Genomic DNA, 16,110 nt, shown 5'->3' on the forward strand with positions numbered 1-16,110 from the left:
TCTCCACACTGAAAGCAAGCCAATGGTAGGGTGGGAAACCAGAAAATGTGGCCCAAAGACCAAGAAAACCAGTTTCCCGACCAGAAAATCGACTGGCGGGGAGAAAAGTGGTCTCTAAGGAAAAAAGCAGGTTTCCCACCCTTGTACCACTTCCAAACAAGGAAAACAAGGTTCGTGCCAAGAACGAACCAACACGGATGCAAAACGAGAGTTCGGGAGGCAAGACGCGCGGCTGGGGGCCTCGAAAACTGGCTGTTGAGCACAAAAAGTGGCGTATGACCACAAAAGTGGTCTCCCGGACCACAGTGTCCCTCTACACAGAGGAAACAAGGTGTGTTCCAAAAAACGTGCCAAACAGAGAATGTTAAGCGGTCCCGAACCGAGGCGCACGACCGACGACTCCGAAAATCAAAAACTAGTCTCCAAACGGGAACAGTGGCCTACGTCCACAAAAAGTAGTCTACGACCACTGAGAGATGGTCTACAAGACCTCTCCCTCCCTCTGGGAAGAGAAAACAAAACTTGGTCCACGGATCGAGTTAAAGTACAAAGGGTCCGGAGGTCCGGAGGTGAGGCTTTCAGCCAAGAACTCCAAAACCTCGAAACGAGCACAACATGCGCGATCACCGAGCGCTTAATCGATGACGTCTGAGTCTTAAAATCGGTCAAAATGGGGTGTCTATTGGTATGATTTAATTTCGAGGACAAAATTTATTTAAAGGGGATAGGTTGTAGAGACCCTAATGTTTGGTAACTACACTTGAAACCCTAAGCCTTAGGTTAATAGCATTTTAGCCCCTAGTTCCATAAAAGTTTGCATAATGGCCCAACAAAGAATAATTTTAATTCCTAGAACACCACTTTATAATTAGAAATACCCTACACTTGGCTTTTATTTATTTTATCTCTGAATTTCTAAATTAATTCATACATTTTTTTTTTAACCTAGTTGCAAATTTACTAATTCTATGAATCCTTATTATTTATTTTAATTTTTAGTTGAGCAAATTAGTGGGAAAAATATCTAGATATTTATATATTGCTTAGGTATTAAGTTAGAAGGGTAGAATGGTCATTTTAACCCAATTCATGGCCTATAAAATTGAGAAGCATTGTCTCAATTCCTCTCTCACGTTTTTAGCAGCTCAGGGAGAGGGTGACAGAGGGAGAGTGTGATCAAGGGAAGTAGAGAAGAAGGAAAAAAAAAAAAAAAAACAAAGAAAAAGTGATTCGACCAGGTGAGAACACCTCTTCCTCTTGTCTTCTCCAATTCTTTCACCATCCCACATCTTAATATACATATACAACCAGAGTTAATATCACAAATAATTCATTTTATGTTCCATTACAAGATTACCAATACATTGCCAAACCAAAAGTCAAAAGGAAAAAAAAACAACTAGTCTAAGTCTTCAAATGAACCACAACTTCAACACTTCATCTCATTTGCCTTCGAAATAACCTTCACCATTGTAAACTACTTCATCACCTGGCACGACATGCCATGAGCTCAGAATGCCCAGTAAAAACACACACACCCCCATTTCTTCTATCAACCAATCAACCATACACAGAACAAATTGGGTAACATAACATACAATATTACAACAAGCTTCTATGAATTAGTAGTTAGACTAGACATCTAGAATTCCCCAAAGAGATCCTTCTACCCAACCACAAGGATTGAATACCGGACTATTCAGAACTCCCCCTTTTGCTGCTTTGCAGACCTTACCACCTATACCCACCTCCCGGTTATTTACCGGTCAGTAACATTGATGGACCTCAAAAGGGACGGCCAAACAAGTGGGCTCGCTTACTCCCAGATCGTGCCTAGGGCTCGTTTACATCCTGCACATACCATACCAAATCGTGCCTAGGGCTCACTTACACCCTACACATACCATACCAAAGGACTCGCTTACACCCTAAAATCATCGCATAGAGTCTGAATACATCCGTGTCAACCTAGGGGCTCGCTTAGACCGCTTGCGCAAGACTTAACTCATTTAGTTTTAATCTCATCATAATTCATGTCATTCATATGTATAAATTATTCCGAAACACTAGTGTGAACGTTACCCATTGCCAACCCCTTATCATTCCCCATTTATTAGATCTTTTGATAAATAAGTTAGTCACATTCGCTAATTCGATAATATAAAAGAGCATGAGACAAACATAAGAGAGGAAATATAGCCCATGATAAGCAAGAAAACAACATTAGGAATGCTTTGAAACACTTAGAGACAAATAACACAATAAAACACAATTTCCAGCATTATTCAATTTTGCAGGGCTAACAATAATGCTTTGGGAAAAATACTTCCATGTCAAATTAGGGGCTGAAATTGCACAAAAACAATAATCAACGTGTCTAGTTTCAGTTCCAATTCTTAGAATTTGAACAGCAACTCCAGAAATTTATCTATAAGCTCTATTCGAAAACTTATCCAGATTTGTCACCCGTTGGGAAAACTAGTTTTCCTCTCCGTCTACTCGATGATTTTCACCCAAATAAATTCCATTGGAAAGAGGACTCAGACTTCTAAATTTTGACAGAAGAATCAACCTGAGATGATTTTTCTAGAATTTTATAAAATTGAAAGAAGTGGACTGTTTTTTAGAGACTTAGGGCCAGATTTTTAAACACAATATCCAAGCCCTAAAAACACACAATTAGGGGCTAATAAAATTATTACAGGCTTTAAACACACCAGATAACCAACACTAAATTTAGATTTGAGAAATAAATAAATTTGATATTTCTTTTAAATTAGAGAAGTTACAGCAGTGCCAAATTTGACAAATTTGTCAGACAATGTCACTAGCTCATTCCCACACTTTCACACACACAAAAAAAACCCTATTTAACATTAATATGAAACACAAGAGGGCATCTAAACAATAGGATGAGATGGGTGAAAGAATTAGAGAAGACATGGAAGGGGTGTGTTCTTACCTTGACTCAAGTAGGCATCATTTCTTCCTTTTCTCTCTTTTTTTTTCTTCTTCTTTTTCTCTACTTTCCCCTAATCATACTCTCCTTCTCTAACCCTCTCCCTAGGCTGCTGAAAATGTGGGTATGGAATGGAGTCAAGGCTCTCAATTTATAGGCCATGAATTTGGGTTAAAAAGACCATTCTACCCTCTTGCTTAAAGACTAAGGAAAATAATAAATATCTAGATTTTTTTTTCCCACTAATTTGCTCAAATAAATAATAAAAATATTTATTTAAAGATATTTATTTTCTCAAATAAATAACAAAGATGCAAAGAACTAATAAATATTCAAATAGGCTAAAACAAATAAAATGTATGAATTAAAATCTCCTAGTTTCTAAATTAATTCATACATTTTATTTTTTTTAGCCTAGTTGCAAATTTACTAATTCTTTGAATCCTTATTATTTATTTGAGAAAATAAATAGCTATAAATATATTAAAAATATATATATTTTTTTATTATTTATTTTAATTTTTAGTTGAGCAAATTAGTGGAAAAAAATATCTAGATATTTATAAGTTGCTTAGGCATTAAGTTAGAAGGGTAGAATGGCCCTTTTGACCCAATTCATGGCCTATGAAATTGAGAAGCATTGTCTCAATTCCTCTCTCACGTTTTTAGCAGCTGAGGAAGAGAGTGAGAGAGGGAGAGTGTGATCAAGGGAAGTAGAGAAGAAGGAAAAAAAAAAAAAAAGTGATTCAAGAAGGTAAGAACACATCTTCCTCTTGTCTTCTCCGATTCTTTCACCATCTCATCCTATTGTTTAGATGCCCTCTTGTGTTGCATATTAATGGGAAATAGGGCATTTGGTGTGTATAAAAGTGCGGGTTTGAGTTAGTGACATTGTGTTGCAAATCTGTCAAAATAGGCACTGTTGTAACTTCTCAAAATTTAAAAGAAATATCAAATTTATTTATTTCTCAAATCTAAATTTAGTGTAGGCTATTTGGTGTGTTTAGTGCTTGTGATAATTTTATTAGCCCCTAATTGTGTGTTTTTAGGGCTTGGATATTTTGTCTAAAAATCTGGTCCTGAGTCTCTGAAAAATAGTCCACTTTTTGCAATTTTATAAAATTCCAGAAAAATCATCTTAGGTTGGTTCTTCTATAAAAATTTAGGATTTTGAGTCCTCTTTCCAATGGAATTTATTTGGGTGAAAATCATTGGGTAGATTGAGAGGAAAGCTAGTTTTCCCAAAGAGTGACAAATCTGGACAGGTTTTCGAATATAGCTTGTAGATAAATTTTTGAATGTGCTGTGCAAATTCTGAGAATTGGAATTGAAACTAGACAAGTTAAATATTATTTTTGTGCAATTTCAGCCCCTAATTTGACCTGGAAGTATTTTTCCCAAAGCACTCTTTTTAGCCCTGCAGAACCAAACAATGCTGGAAATGGTGTTTTATTATGTTATTTGTCTCTAAGTGTTTCAAAGCATGCCTAATGTTATTTGCTTGCCTTTCCATACTTATGCATGACTATCATGGGCTATATTTCCTCTCATATGTTTGTCTCATGCTCTTTTATATTACCGAATTACCGAATGTGACTAACTTGCTTGGCAAAAGATCTAATAAATGGGAAATGGAAAGGGGTTGGTAATGAGTGACGTTCACCCTTGTGCTTCAGAATGATTTATGTAATATACATGTGTATGGAATTAAAACCAAATGAGTTAAATCTTGTGCAAGTAGTCTAAGCAAGCCCCTAGGTTAACACGGATGTATTTAGACTCTATGCGGTGGTTTTAGGGTGTAAGCAAGCCCTTTGGTATGGTATGTGCAGGGTGTAAGCGAGCCTTAGGCACGATTTGGTATGGTATGTGCAGGGTGTAAGCGAGCCCTAGGCACGATTTAGTATGATATGTGCAGAGTGTAAGCGAGCCCTAGGCGCGATTTGGGTGTAAGCGAACCCACTTGTTTGGCCGCCCCTTTTGAGGTCCATCAATGCCATTGGTAGGTAAATAGCAGAGGGTGGGCATAGGTGGTAAGGTCTGCAAAGCAGCAAAATGGGGAGTTCTGAATAGTCCGGTGTTCAATCCTTGTAGTTGGGTAGAAGGATCTCTTTGGGAGAGTCTAGATGTCTAGTCTAACTACTAATTTATATAACGTATGTTATGTTTCCCGATTTGCTATGTATATGGTTGATTGGTTGATAGAAGATATGGGTGTGTGTGTGTGGTTTTACTAGGCATTCCAAGCTCATGGCGTGTCATGCCAGGTGAGGAAGCAGTTTACGATGGTGAAAGTTATCCCGAAGGCAACCAAGATGAAATGTTGGAGCCGTGGTTCACTTGAAGACTTAGACTAGTAATTTTTTTTTTACTTTGACTTTTGGAATGTCAGTGTTTGTAATCCTATGGCGGAACACAAATGAATTAAATATGGTATTAACTTTGCTTATATGTGTATATTAAGATGTTTGGTTATCTATCTTGTTTGAGTTGTATTATGTACTCTCTTTTTTTCTCTTTTTTTTCTGGTCATGAATTTTAGGGCGTTACACTAATGAGTTTTTTTGAAGTATTGCATTTGGTAATTTCAATATTATGAGAAAACTCGCATTTGTCCCTCAATACATAACACATGCTCATTTATGCTTAGCCTTTTATGTAATTCACACTAAAATAGAACCTTTGAGTCTATAAGAAAAAAGATAGGACTAAATAGTTTATAAGATTATTATTTGAAATTTATTGGCGTTTCACCATATTTTAAAATTTTTACTAAAAATAATTTTTAAGGACTTTCTAAAAATATAAATGAAAAAATAAAAAATTTGGAGCAAGTGGAGTTTGCAATACCAACAATAATAAAAATACATAGATCAATTACATAACGACACATATATGTTGAGTCCCACCACTTATGAAACATTCGTGCTTCTATATGCATTTTAGAGTTGCTAAGTGTACATATTCATATGAGTGTACATAAAACTCAAGGGATTGTGGTAATTTGGTAAGGTTTTGAGGCATAAACTTTGAGATCCTAGGTTCTACTCTCCTCAACTCTCCTCAAGACTAATCACTCGGGCAATAACACATACGTTTAATAGGACGAACCTTTTAGGTCTGAGCGAACCATACATAATGTCAGGAGTGTAATTCATGGTTGAGTGATCTTGCTATGTAGCACTACCTAAGAGTGACCTTTGCGGCCTCGGCTACTTAAGATCTAATTCCAAATGTCACCCTTTTGTGATTAGGCATTTTTTATATGAGTGTACTTAAAATAGAACAATTATATATATATATATAGACAGTTATAAATGATTTACGAATCATTAAAAAATAAAAGAGAATGATAGTATAGATATATTAAGAAACAAAGAAAGGCAATTTAGGATACAAGAATTCATTTAGCATTAAGAAAAAAGTAAATTTTACTTGCACAATACTTTTAGTTCATTACACCTCCCATTTAGAGGGTTGGTATTAGCACCCTAATTAATACTTTATATCTCTCATTTCTTGTATTTTTTTTATTACAATAATAATCTTAAATGAAATTACTCAAAATGACATGAATTAGTTTGGAATATCCTATCTCACAATTAAACCCACTCACCCACTTAATCATAACATAGCAACACAAGGTTGAATTAAAGGTAATAATTCAATAATGTTTAATCGAACATTATTCATATGTCCGGCATCTTGAATATGAACTTTTTTATTCATATGTTCGACACTTTGGATATAATCTTGATACATATTTATGTTTTGATTATGCGACGAACTTTAGTTTTATTTGTTAATCAAACTGGTTCATGCATACTTATCTTTGTTTATTAAATTTTGAACTTGTTTACAAACATAGGATTTTACATTTTATAATGTTTGACAACACATGTCTGAATATATACAAATTGTTCAGTAACATAGGTCCAAACATGGAAAGTTTGTTTGGCAACATAAGTCCGAAAATAGCGGCAAAGAGATCGACGACAGAGAGAGATCAGCTATGAAGAAGATCAATGGTGGAGAGATTGATGGCAAACGGAGATTGTTGGTGGAGCTCTATCGAAGGTGAAAGGAAACTTGAGTTCAAGGTAAGAGTTCAATAATTGACGGTGAGATGAAGCTTGAATTCAATCACTACAACAAAAAGTGTCTTTGGAGACGAAAACTAATGACAAAAATAAATTTTGTTACGAAAGACGTACCTTTAGTGAAGAAAATAATTTTTTGTCTCCAAATGTACCATTTTTAGAGACAAAAATAAAATTTCGTCACCAATCTACATACATAATAAAAAAATTAGGTGACGAAATTATTTTTCGTCATTATTTATATTTTTTTTGTCACTACAGATTTTCCAGCTAATTTGTCGAATGGTGCCAAATTTTCAAACTTTTGGTGAGGAAAAAATTGGTCACCAATAATAAAATTAATGGTGTTTTTATGGTGAGAATTCAACAGTTAAGGTTTTTTGGAAGATGAAGTGTTTTTATGGGTTGTGTTAAAGGTTGTGCATTTTGGTAGGTGTGATGTTGTTAGAATAATACATTTGGTATTATTTGAGATGTTCTTAGAAATTTTTAGGATTTTCAAAATTTTGTAGATAAAAGTTTAAAGAAATGAGGAGTCTAAAGTATTAATTTGAGTGATAATAGTAACACTCTTATTTAAAATTTGTTTTCTATGATTTTGTAACTCTCAAGTTGTCATCTCAACTTAAGAGGGCGTTTATGTTTGGTAGGCTCATTTTGAAACCAATTCTGGTGATCCAAACTGTTCACTTTTTTTAACTTGTTAAGTAGAATATTTATGCAAAAAATTAAGATGATTGGATATCGATAGCTATATGTGTGAATCATATTTGTTTTAAAAATATAAACAACAAATATAATTTAAATAATAACCATCCATTTTTTGTAATAAAAATTTGATTCAAACATTATGTCTGATTATCTTATTTTTTTTGCATAACTATTATACTCAGCGAGTCTTAAAAAGTGAATGATTCGGATTATCGAAACGGGACTTATGGTGAACTCCACGACCCCCTCAAATTCTTTCATGTTAAGATGTGAACATGAGAGGAGCCTAACCCTTTTGTAAATTACATCACGTCCTTTCAAGTTTCTAATCGCATAACAAATTATCTATTTTATTAATAAATCATTAAATTACTTAGCAATTTTAATAATATCAAAAATATATTTTAATTAATAATTTAGATAATTTTATTATTATATGAAAAAAAAAGTTATAAAATTCATTTTTTCTGCTAATTGTGTTAAATAAAATTCTGAAATTTGTAATTTTCTAAACGGTAGGGACAGTCTCTATTTTAAGCAAATTTCAAAAAATATATACTGTAATTTACGTAATTTCTTTATGTGAGTGAGTGCCAACCTGGCACAGCCAGTGGGTGCCACATTGGCAAATTGGAAAAGGTTGATTGGCTGGCTTTATTTATTTATATTTATTGAATGGAAGGTCCAACACTTATTTCGGGCGAACGTAGCTCCCAACCATGATCCCATAATTAGGTGGAAGCTCCCTCCCACTGCAGAGAGACATTCATTCCCTCCCTTTTTTTCCAAGTTTCTTCTCATAACTCAAAAAACATGTTTTCTTTTTTATGAAACTCTTTTTCTCTTCCTAAACCTTAAAGGGCTCTCTCTCTGTGTTGTTGTATAACCTTGTTTGGAGAGAGAAAGAGTTTCATGTTTGTGGTTTAGAGAGAGAGAGAAAAGAAGATCAAATTGGAGAGATGCTGCAGAGAGCTGCAAGCAATGCATATTCATGGTGGTGGGCAAGCCACATCAGGACAAAGCAATCCAAATGGCTCGACCAAAGCCTTCAAGGTATCTATTATTATTATTCAAAACCTCCACCTGGTTTTCGTTGATTTTCAATAAAGTAAATAGAGGGTAATACGAAAATTTATAATAATATTTTAATTTTTTAAATATTTTAATCAAATGCCAAATGATACCTTATTATGTATGTCATTAACATCTTACTCTAATATTTCATATCTTTTTACCAATATCTAATTTCCAATTTTGTTGTAATTGAATTTTATCACGGTTGAAATTAAAAAAAAAAAATTTAAATAAATAAAAAGTAGATGCCTATTGCCTCTATTCATATTACTCTCCTCGAATACACGCAACCACCCGTTAACCTGTTATATATCTTCTTTTGTTTTTTAATTTGTCTCCTTTTATCTAAAACTATGGAAAGTTTTAAATATTGAATAAATTTCTTCCAGATGTCAACTCTAGATTGATGGCCCAAAAAAAAAAAAAAAAAATGACCAGAATGATTATTTTTCGGAGTACTTACATGTAGGTCCTAATAAGTGGACTTATTATCTAATAGGTCCTATAGGAAAAATTTATCATAAAAAATTATTACTAATTGTAAATTTTAGCAACAATTTATAAAAAGCATGACAAAAAAGTCACTAATTGTCAATTTTTAGCGACATATAAAAATTTGTCACAAAAAAATTATTTTTAGCGATAATTTTACTAAGACTTACTTTCAATAGGACTTGATGGGAATTAAGTTCAACTATTAGAACCTATTGGTAGTTTACCCTTATTTTTCACTATAAAAAGATTAAATTTTTAGTTTATTTGTACAACTGTGAATGGATTGATGATAATTTTGTTTTGGTCCCCACAAGCCGCCAATCACAATGGGTTAAAGGTGGTTTTCATTGAAACTCGTATTTTCTCAGTGTATATGGAATTTGTTATGTATTTTTTGGTATATGTTATAATTTTGTGACAAATGTTAATTAATTTTTTTGACAGAGTTATGGTAATTTATAATTTAAAACTTTTAAAAAAGTGCATACCCTCGTTTTACTAAAAAACTACTTCATATTTACTACAAAAATATACAGCATATATTACATAAATACATAACAAATTAAATACAGTATGCCTTAGAAATGGTTCATTAGTTTAACATGAACATGACTAGATGGAGTAGTGTTCTTTCCAAAGAGACTCGTACCACTGTGGGGAAGAATTAGATATACTTAAGCTCAATTGTATGCGGAGGATTGATTATTTGCTGGTCTTGAAACATTGTTTCACATCATTTAGTAGTTGATATTTGGCAAGTTGTTTTTTCAAATTATAACAAAAAATACTAGGTCGTATAACTGTATCAAGTTGAGGCCCCATGTGAATTTATCCCAAAATCATCCCATAATTTTTTTTTTTTTTTGTGGAGAGGCTAATTCCTTAAACGAATCAAAAAGGGGACAAATTACGTTGTATTTTGATTCTTGCAATTTTAATTACCTTAATTTTAATCTGAATTTTTTACTTTCTCTCAAATTGTTCTAATTGTTAGCATTTTTTATGGCAAATGTGCAAATAAGAAGCATGTGTCATATTTTTAGGGGCAAACTTATAAATTTAATCAATTCAATTACTTAATCTCAACCAACTCAGTAATAATTTTTTGTCAAAAATCCTAACAGTGTTATCAATTTGATTAAATTGACGCAAAATCTAAAATTAAAGGTTAAAATTAAGTCAATTGAAACTGTAGGGATCAAAATGACACAGACAATAAAATGTAGGGATTACCGCTATAATTTGCTTACAAAATAGTAATTTTCTTTAATCTCTACCGTAAATTGCAAAAATAATTTCTTGTTGGAAACCTGAATAATTTTAAGTTTTTAAAATTTCTGCCGGACTCCCTCCTCCATTGAGTGATATATTGTTTGCAGTTTCAGAACTCAATATAATACTATGAAACATGAACATGACCCTCAAATAAATTTTTTATTTTTTTTTAGACTGAACCCTCAAATAAAATTTTAACTGTTTGCAAGTACAAAAGTTCTGATATTTTGAGATACCTTCTTCTCTATATCTCTCTCTCTCTCTCTCTCTCTCTCTTTTATTATTATTTTTTTATTGATCCTGGGGTGTTTTTTTTGTTAGAATGTGTTGCTTGGAGTTGCTCCATCTATGCTAGTTATAAGGTTTCAGTTTCTCTCTCTTTAATATCTGGGTTTTAAGGAGAAGTGTGAATTGAGTTTTTCAATTTGGTATCAAATTTTGGTTGGATCAGTGACTGGTGTACCGTTTGTCTGTCTAGTTTGTCCGGCTAATGTATCTTGTGATCTAAGAGGGTGTGTTGCAACATGTCTCACATTACTTGGAGTTGCTCTCAGTGTGTTGGAATATTTCCCACATTACTTGGAGTTGCCCCATCTGTGCTAGTTATAAGGCTCCATCGAAGTGTTGGAATATGTCCCACATTACATTGCTTGGAGTTGCCCCATCTGTGGGTGTGTTGAAATATATCCCACATTACTTGGAGTTGCCACATCTGTGCTAGTTATAAGGCTCCATCGGTGTGTTGGAATATATCCCACATTACTTGGAATTGTCCAATCTTTGCTAGTTATAAAGTTCTATTTTCCCTCTCTTTAATAACTAGGTTTTAAGAAAAGTGTGGCTTGGGCTTTTCAATTTTTTTTTTGGGCAATCCATTCATATATGCTGCAAACATTTGTTAAGAATTTAAAATCGAAGATCTAAATAACTTACCTTTATATTTGGATGGTATCTTGCAAGTATTGATGAACAAATTATCAACCAATAAAACAGGATAGTTTTGTGAGCTTCACTAGAACTTAAAAAATAGACCAGTGGCAAAGAAAGAAATAGTAGTAGAATTCATACTTGTAGGCTGTGAAGTTGGTGGTTTTGGTTTGACTGGCATTCACAAAAGCTCTAAAAGAAGTAGGGTGTAGTACGAGTACACATTATCTAGCTTCTGTTAAACTCTTATAACTAACTTGAATTTTTTATGGAATTATGCAGACATGGAAGAGAAGGTGCAGACTACGCTCAAGCTGATTCAGGAGGATGGAGACTCGTTTGCAAAGAGGGCAGAAATGTACTACAAGAAAAGGCCAGAGCTTATAAATTTTGTTCAAGAATCTTTCCGCGCTTACCGAGCCTTAGCTGAACGTTATGACCATATATCCAAGGAGTTGCAAAATGCCAACAACACCATTGCTTCTGTTTTCCCAGAACAAGTCCAGTATGAAATGGAAGAAGAAGATGATTATGGTCCTCCTCCAGTTCCAAAGAATGTTCCACAACCAGCCGCCTCCTCATCCTCATCATCATCAGCGAATAATAATGTCCCCAAGATTCCAAAGTGTCCAACCAGAGATTTGAAGTGTCTCTTAACATCAGCCTCCAAGAAACTGCAAGCGAAGAAGACAGCAGAAGCAACAAAATCTAATAAAAATAAAACTGGTCCAAAATCTGGTTTAAGCAAATCTGAGGCAGTTGAAGAAATTGACAAGGTTCAGAAAGAAATTTTGGCCCTGCAAACTGTCAAGGAGTTTGTGAAGAGCTCTTACGAAAGTGGGCTTACCAAGTACTGGGAGATTGACCACCAGATCACAGAACTGCAAGAGAGAGTTTTCAGCTTGCAAGATGAATTCAGCGTGGGCAAGGTCATTGAGGATGACGAAGCTCGGACTTTAATGGCAGAAGCAGCTTTGAAATCATGCGAAGAGACCTTGACTCAGTTGCAGGAGAAACAAGAGAGGTCGACCAAGGAAGCAAAAGCAGAGTTCAGAAGGGTTGAGAATGTTCATGAGAAACTCAACTCCCTCAAGCACAAGTTTCTTCCTGACCAACAAGCTGCTGATGAAGAAAAAAAGCCAAATGACAAAGATGATAAATCTGCAAATGCAGCTGCGAAATCAAGAGAGAACCTACAATGCTTAAACCCAGAAGCAGGCAGCATGACGCAAGAGAGGCAAGAATTGGATGCATTACGGGAGAAGATTAAAGAGCACTTTGAGGTGGATCCCAAACAATCTCTCACTGTGACAGAACTGGCAGAGAAGATTAATGACCTTGTGAGTAAGGTGATTAGCCTAGAAACTTCAGTTTCTTCTCAAACTGCCCTCATAGATGGATTGAAGACAGAAACTGACGATTTTCAAGCACAAATCCAGACCTTGGAAGATGATAAGATAACTCTGATTGATGATACGAACACTTTGACCAACAAGTTGAGGGAGATGGAGGAAAAGTTTAACAGACTTCAACATCTAAACCAGAATGTTGAAAGCCAAAACAACTATCTCCAAACACATTTCATTGAAGCTCGTTGTAGTATTGATCACCTATCTGAGAAACTACAGGGTGCGAAGCCTGAAGAAGAGCATGAGCACATGGAGTCGATACAAGAAGAACAAGAAGAGTCATCTGCTGAAGTAAAAACACAAGAATTCAAATTACAAGAAAACATGCCAAGGCCTAAAGATGGTTCCATAAACTCTGGAGAATTGAAAGCAGCAGTAGGAGATGACAAAAATCGACAGGTTGGATACATAGATTCTGGAGAATTGATAGCTGCAGTGGGAGATGACAAAAGTGGACAGGTTCTCTGCATTGCTGGAGACGGTCCCATAAACACCAAAGAATTGAAAGCAGCAGTGGGAGAAGACAAAAATGAACAGAAAGCTGCAGTGGGAGATGGCAAAAGTGGACAGGTTCTCTGTATTGCTGGAGATGGTCCCATAAACACCAAAGAATTGAAAGCAGCAGTGGGAGAAGACAAAAATGGACAGGTTCTCCGTATGTCTGTAAACAATCAAGGAGAAAAGGAAGAAGAAGAAGAAGAAAAAGAAAAAGTTAATCAGATCAAACTAGAATACCCACAATCACTGGACAAGGTTGGTAAAAATGGAGTGTCCCTAACAGCAGATAATGTTGTCAACACTGAACCACAAGAAGTGGCAAATGAGAAAGATGATGAGCCAAACTGGCAAGAGATGTTCAAGAATGGCCTGGAGGATAGAGAAAAGATTCTATTGACAGAATATACTGCAATTTTGAGGAATTACAAGGACGTTAAGAAGAAGCTCAGTGATGTAGAGAACAAAAATCGGGACAGCCTCTTTGAAACGACAGTGCAGCTAAGAGATATGAGGAGTGCAATTGCCAAGAGGGACGAGGAGATTCATTCCTTACGACAGAAACTGAAACTTTTGCTAGAAAATTTTGATGAAAAGAAGGATTTGAAAGAAAACAACCAGTCAATCTCTATTATGTTGGATGGTCGAAATGCCAAATCTGAAGCAACGGAGAACATAGTAAATGGAGCTCTAGAAGTTCCTCTGATAAAGAAGGAAGAAGAAGATGTCGAGTTGATTTTGATTTATCAACAGCGATCCATCTCACTAATTGAAGAAAAGCTCCGGACAAATATTGATGCACTACTGGATGAGAACCTAGATTTTTGGTTAAGATTCAGCACTTCATTCCATCAAATACAGAAATTTAAAACTGGGTTCCAAGATTTACAAGCTGAAATATCAAAAATCAAGGAAAAGGAAAAGTCGAGTCAAGAGGGTAGTGTTAATGCTACAACAGATACAAAATCAGATCTCCGGCCAATATACAAGCACCTGAGAGAGATACAAACTGAACTGACACGCTGGATAGAACAAAGCACATCGTTGAAAGATGAATTGCAGCGCAGGTTCTCATCCTTGTGCAACATTCAAGAAGAAATAACAAATGCGTTGACAGAAGGTGCGGAAGAAGAAGAAATGTTGTTCACTAGTCATGATGCTGCAAAGTTCCAAGGCGAGGTTGTGAACATGAAACAAGAGAACAACAAGGTTAGAGATGAACTGCAAACAGGTTTGGATCATGTAACCACACTCCAACAGGAAATTGAGAATACCCTTGCAAAGTTGGATGAGGAATTTGACATCTCTGGATCGAAAAACAATGATCAACCACAATTGAGGCACTCAACGAGCCGGACTCGAGTTCCTCTACGGTCATTCATCTTTGGAACTAAACCAAAGAAAAAGACATCAATATTCGCCTGTATGCATCATAGAAAGTACCATGATCTAAGAGCTGGGCTTTCACTGTAGAGTATAAAATTTAATTTGTTTTTCTCCATTTTCCTCTTTCTTAGGGATGATCTTTGGGTGGATAGAAAGGTTTTCTTCTTTGTTTTTGAACTGGGAGATGTACGTATGATTGTGTACACTGCATACATTGTTCAAAGTTTGAAGTATCAAATCAACAAAGATTTTTCAGCCCTTCGAGATTGCATTCTTTTTGTTTCATCAGAACTTTTTTTGAGCATACAATCTAGCACCTTTCCCACAATTCTTTATTCAAGAGAATATTCCACACGAATGTTTATTAACTTATCTTTTTCTCATGTTTTCGATGCAGGACAAGCCACAAAAAGCTTAAAAGAGCTTTCTATAAGGATTAAAATTATTTGGGGTGGTTAAATTTTATCAAAATTTGGGGGCCTGAGGCAGCCACTTTCCTTGCCTTTCCCAATGGCCAGCCCTGCATGTTACACACCCTATAAGGTTTCCTGCATTTATAAATTAAAATGATGCTTAAAAGGTGGAATTTTGTTTAATAGGATTAATCCAATAGAATTTGTGGCTAATTGAAGTCCATTTTGAACCACCGTGAATTTTGGGATCACTCAAAAGTTTGGAAGTTTCAAAACAAGCCCTTCCAAATTGCTCTTTTTTCTTTTTCATTTATTTATTTAGGCCTTTCTTGCAGTTCTCTAGCTTTCCATCTTGTTGGAAAAATCCTAATGATAAGTCAACTTTCAATAATAATAGTATATATAATATATAGGCACCAGCTTTGAGTAGGACAACATCTGTTTGTGATCATCATCATCATCATCATCACATGATAGAACTGGGAGAACAATACAAGGTGGTCTACAACTACTTCAGACACAGCATATCTCAGTAAATTGTAAAAGCTCAATAGTTCTGTTTGCTATGACTTGCGAGTACCTTCTAGATCATGTTTGGATCTTGAATTTTTCAAAAGAAATGAAAATTTTAAATAAAACATAGGAATAGAATTACTTTATACATTTATACATTACTAAACAAAACTTTATATTATTTTCTTGACAAATATATATATTGTTTTCTTCTAATTTTTCTAATCCAACCAAAATGTAGCAGACAGAAGGACCATATCAATCACTAGAGCACAGGACAAGTGAAAACATATAAATCACTAAAATTACATAGCTCTGCTTATTTGTGTTGAAGTAATTATTGAGAAAAAATA

General features: G+C 34.7%; 1 protein-coding gene across 1 annotated transcript; it reads left to right on the forward strand.

Moving 5' to 3' along the window:
- Positions 1–8,273: 8,273 nt before the first annotated feature.
- Positions 8,274–15,115, forward strand: LOC114289397 (kinase-interacting protein 1). Its single transcript, XM_028233127.2, has 2 exons — positions 8,274–8,823; positions 11,824–15,115. The coding sequence occupies exons 1-2, from the start codon at positions 8,730–8,732 to the stop codon at positions 14,916–14,918; spliced, it is 3,189 nt and encodes a 1,062-aa protein (XP_028088928.2). The 5' UTR covers positions 8,274–8,729; the 3' UTR covers positions 14,919–15,115.
- The last annotated feature ends 995 nt before the right edge of the window (positions 15,116–16,110 follow it).

This window comes from Camellia sinensis, chromosome 4, assembly GCF_055761805.1.
Source record: "Camellia sinensis isolate YWXY chromosome 4, ASM5576180v1, whole genome shotgun sequence".
In the NCBI taxonomy this organism is placed as follows: Eukaryota; Viridiplantae; Streptophyta; class Magnoliopsida; order Ericales; family Theaceae; genus Camellia; species Camellia sinensis.

Bases quoted from the DNA above. Each gene is read 5' to 3' on its own strand.
- LOC114289397 (XM_028233127.2), top strand. From the start codon at position 8,730: ATGCTGCAGAGAGCTGCAAGCAATGCATATTCATGGTGGTGGGCAAGC. The intron at 8,824-11,823 runs GTATCTATTATT...GGAATTATGCAG, and splicing joins GCTCGACCAAAGCCTTCAAG to ACATGGAAGAGAAGGTGCAG.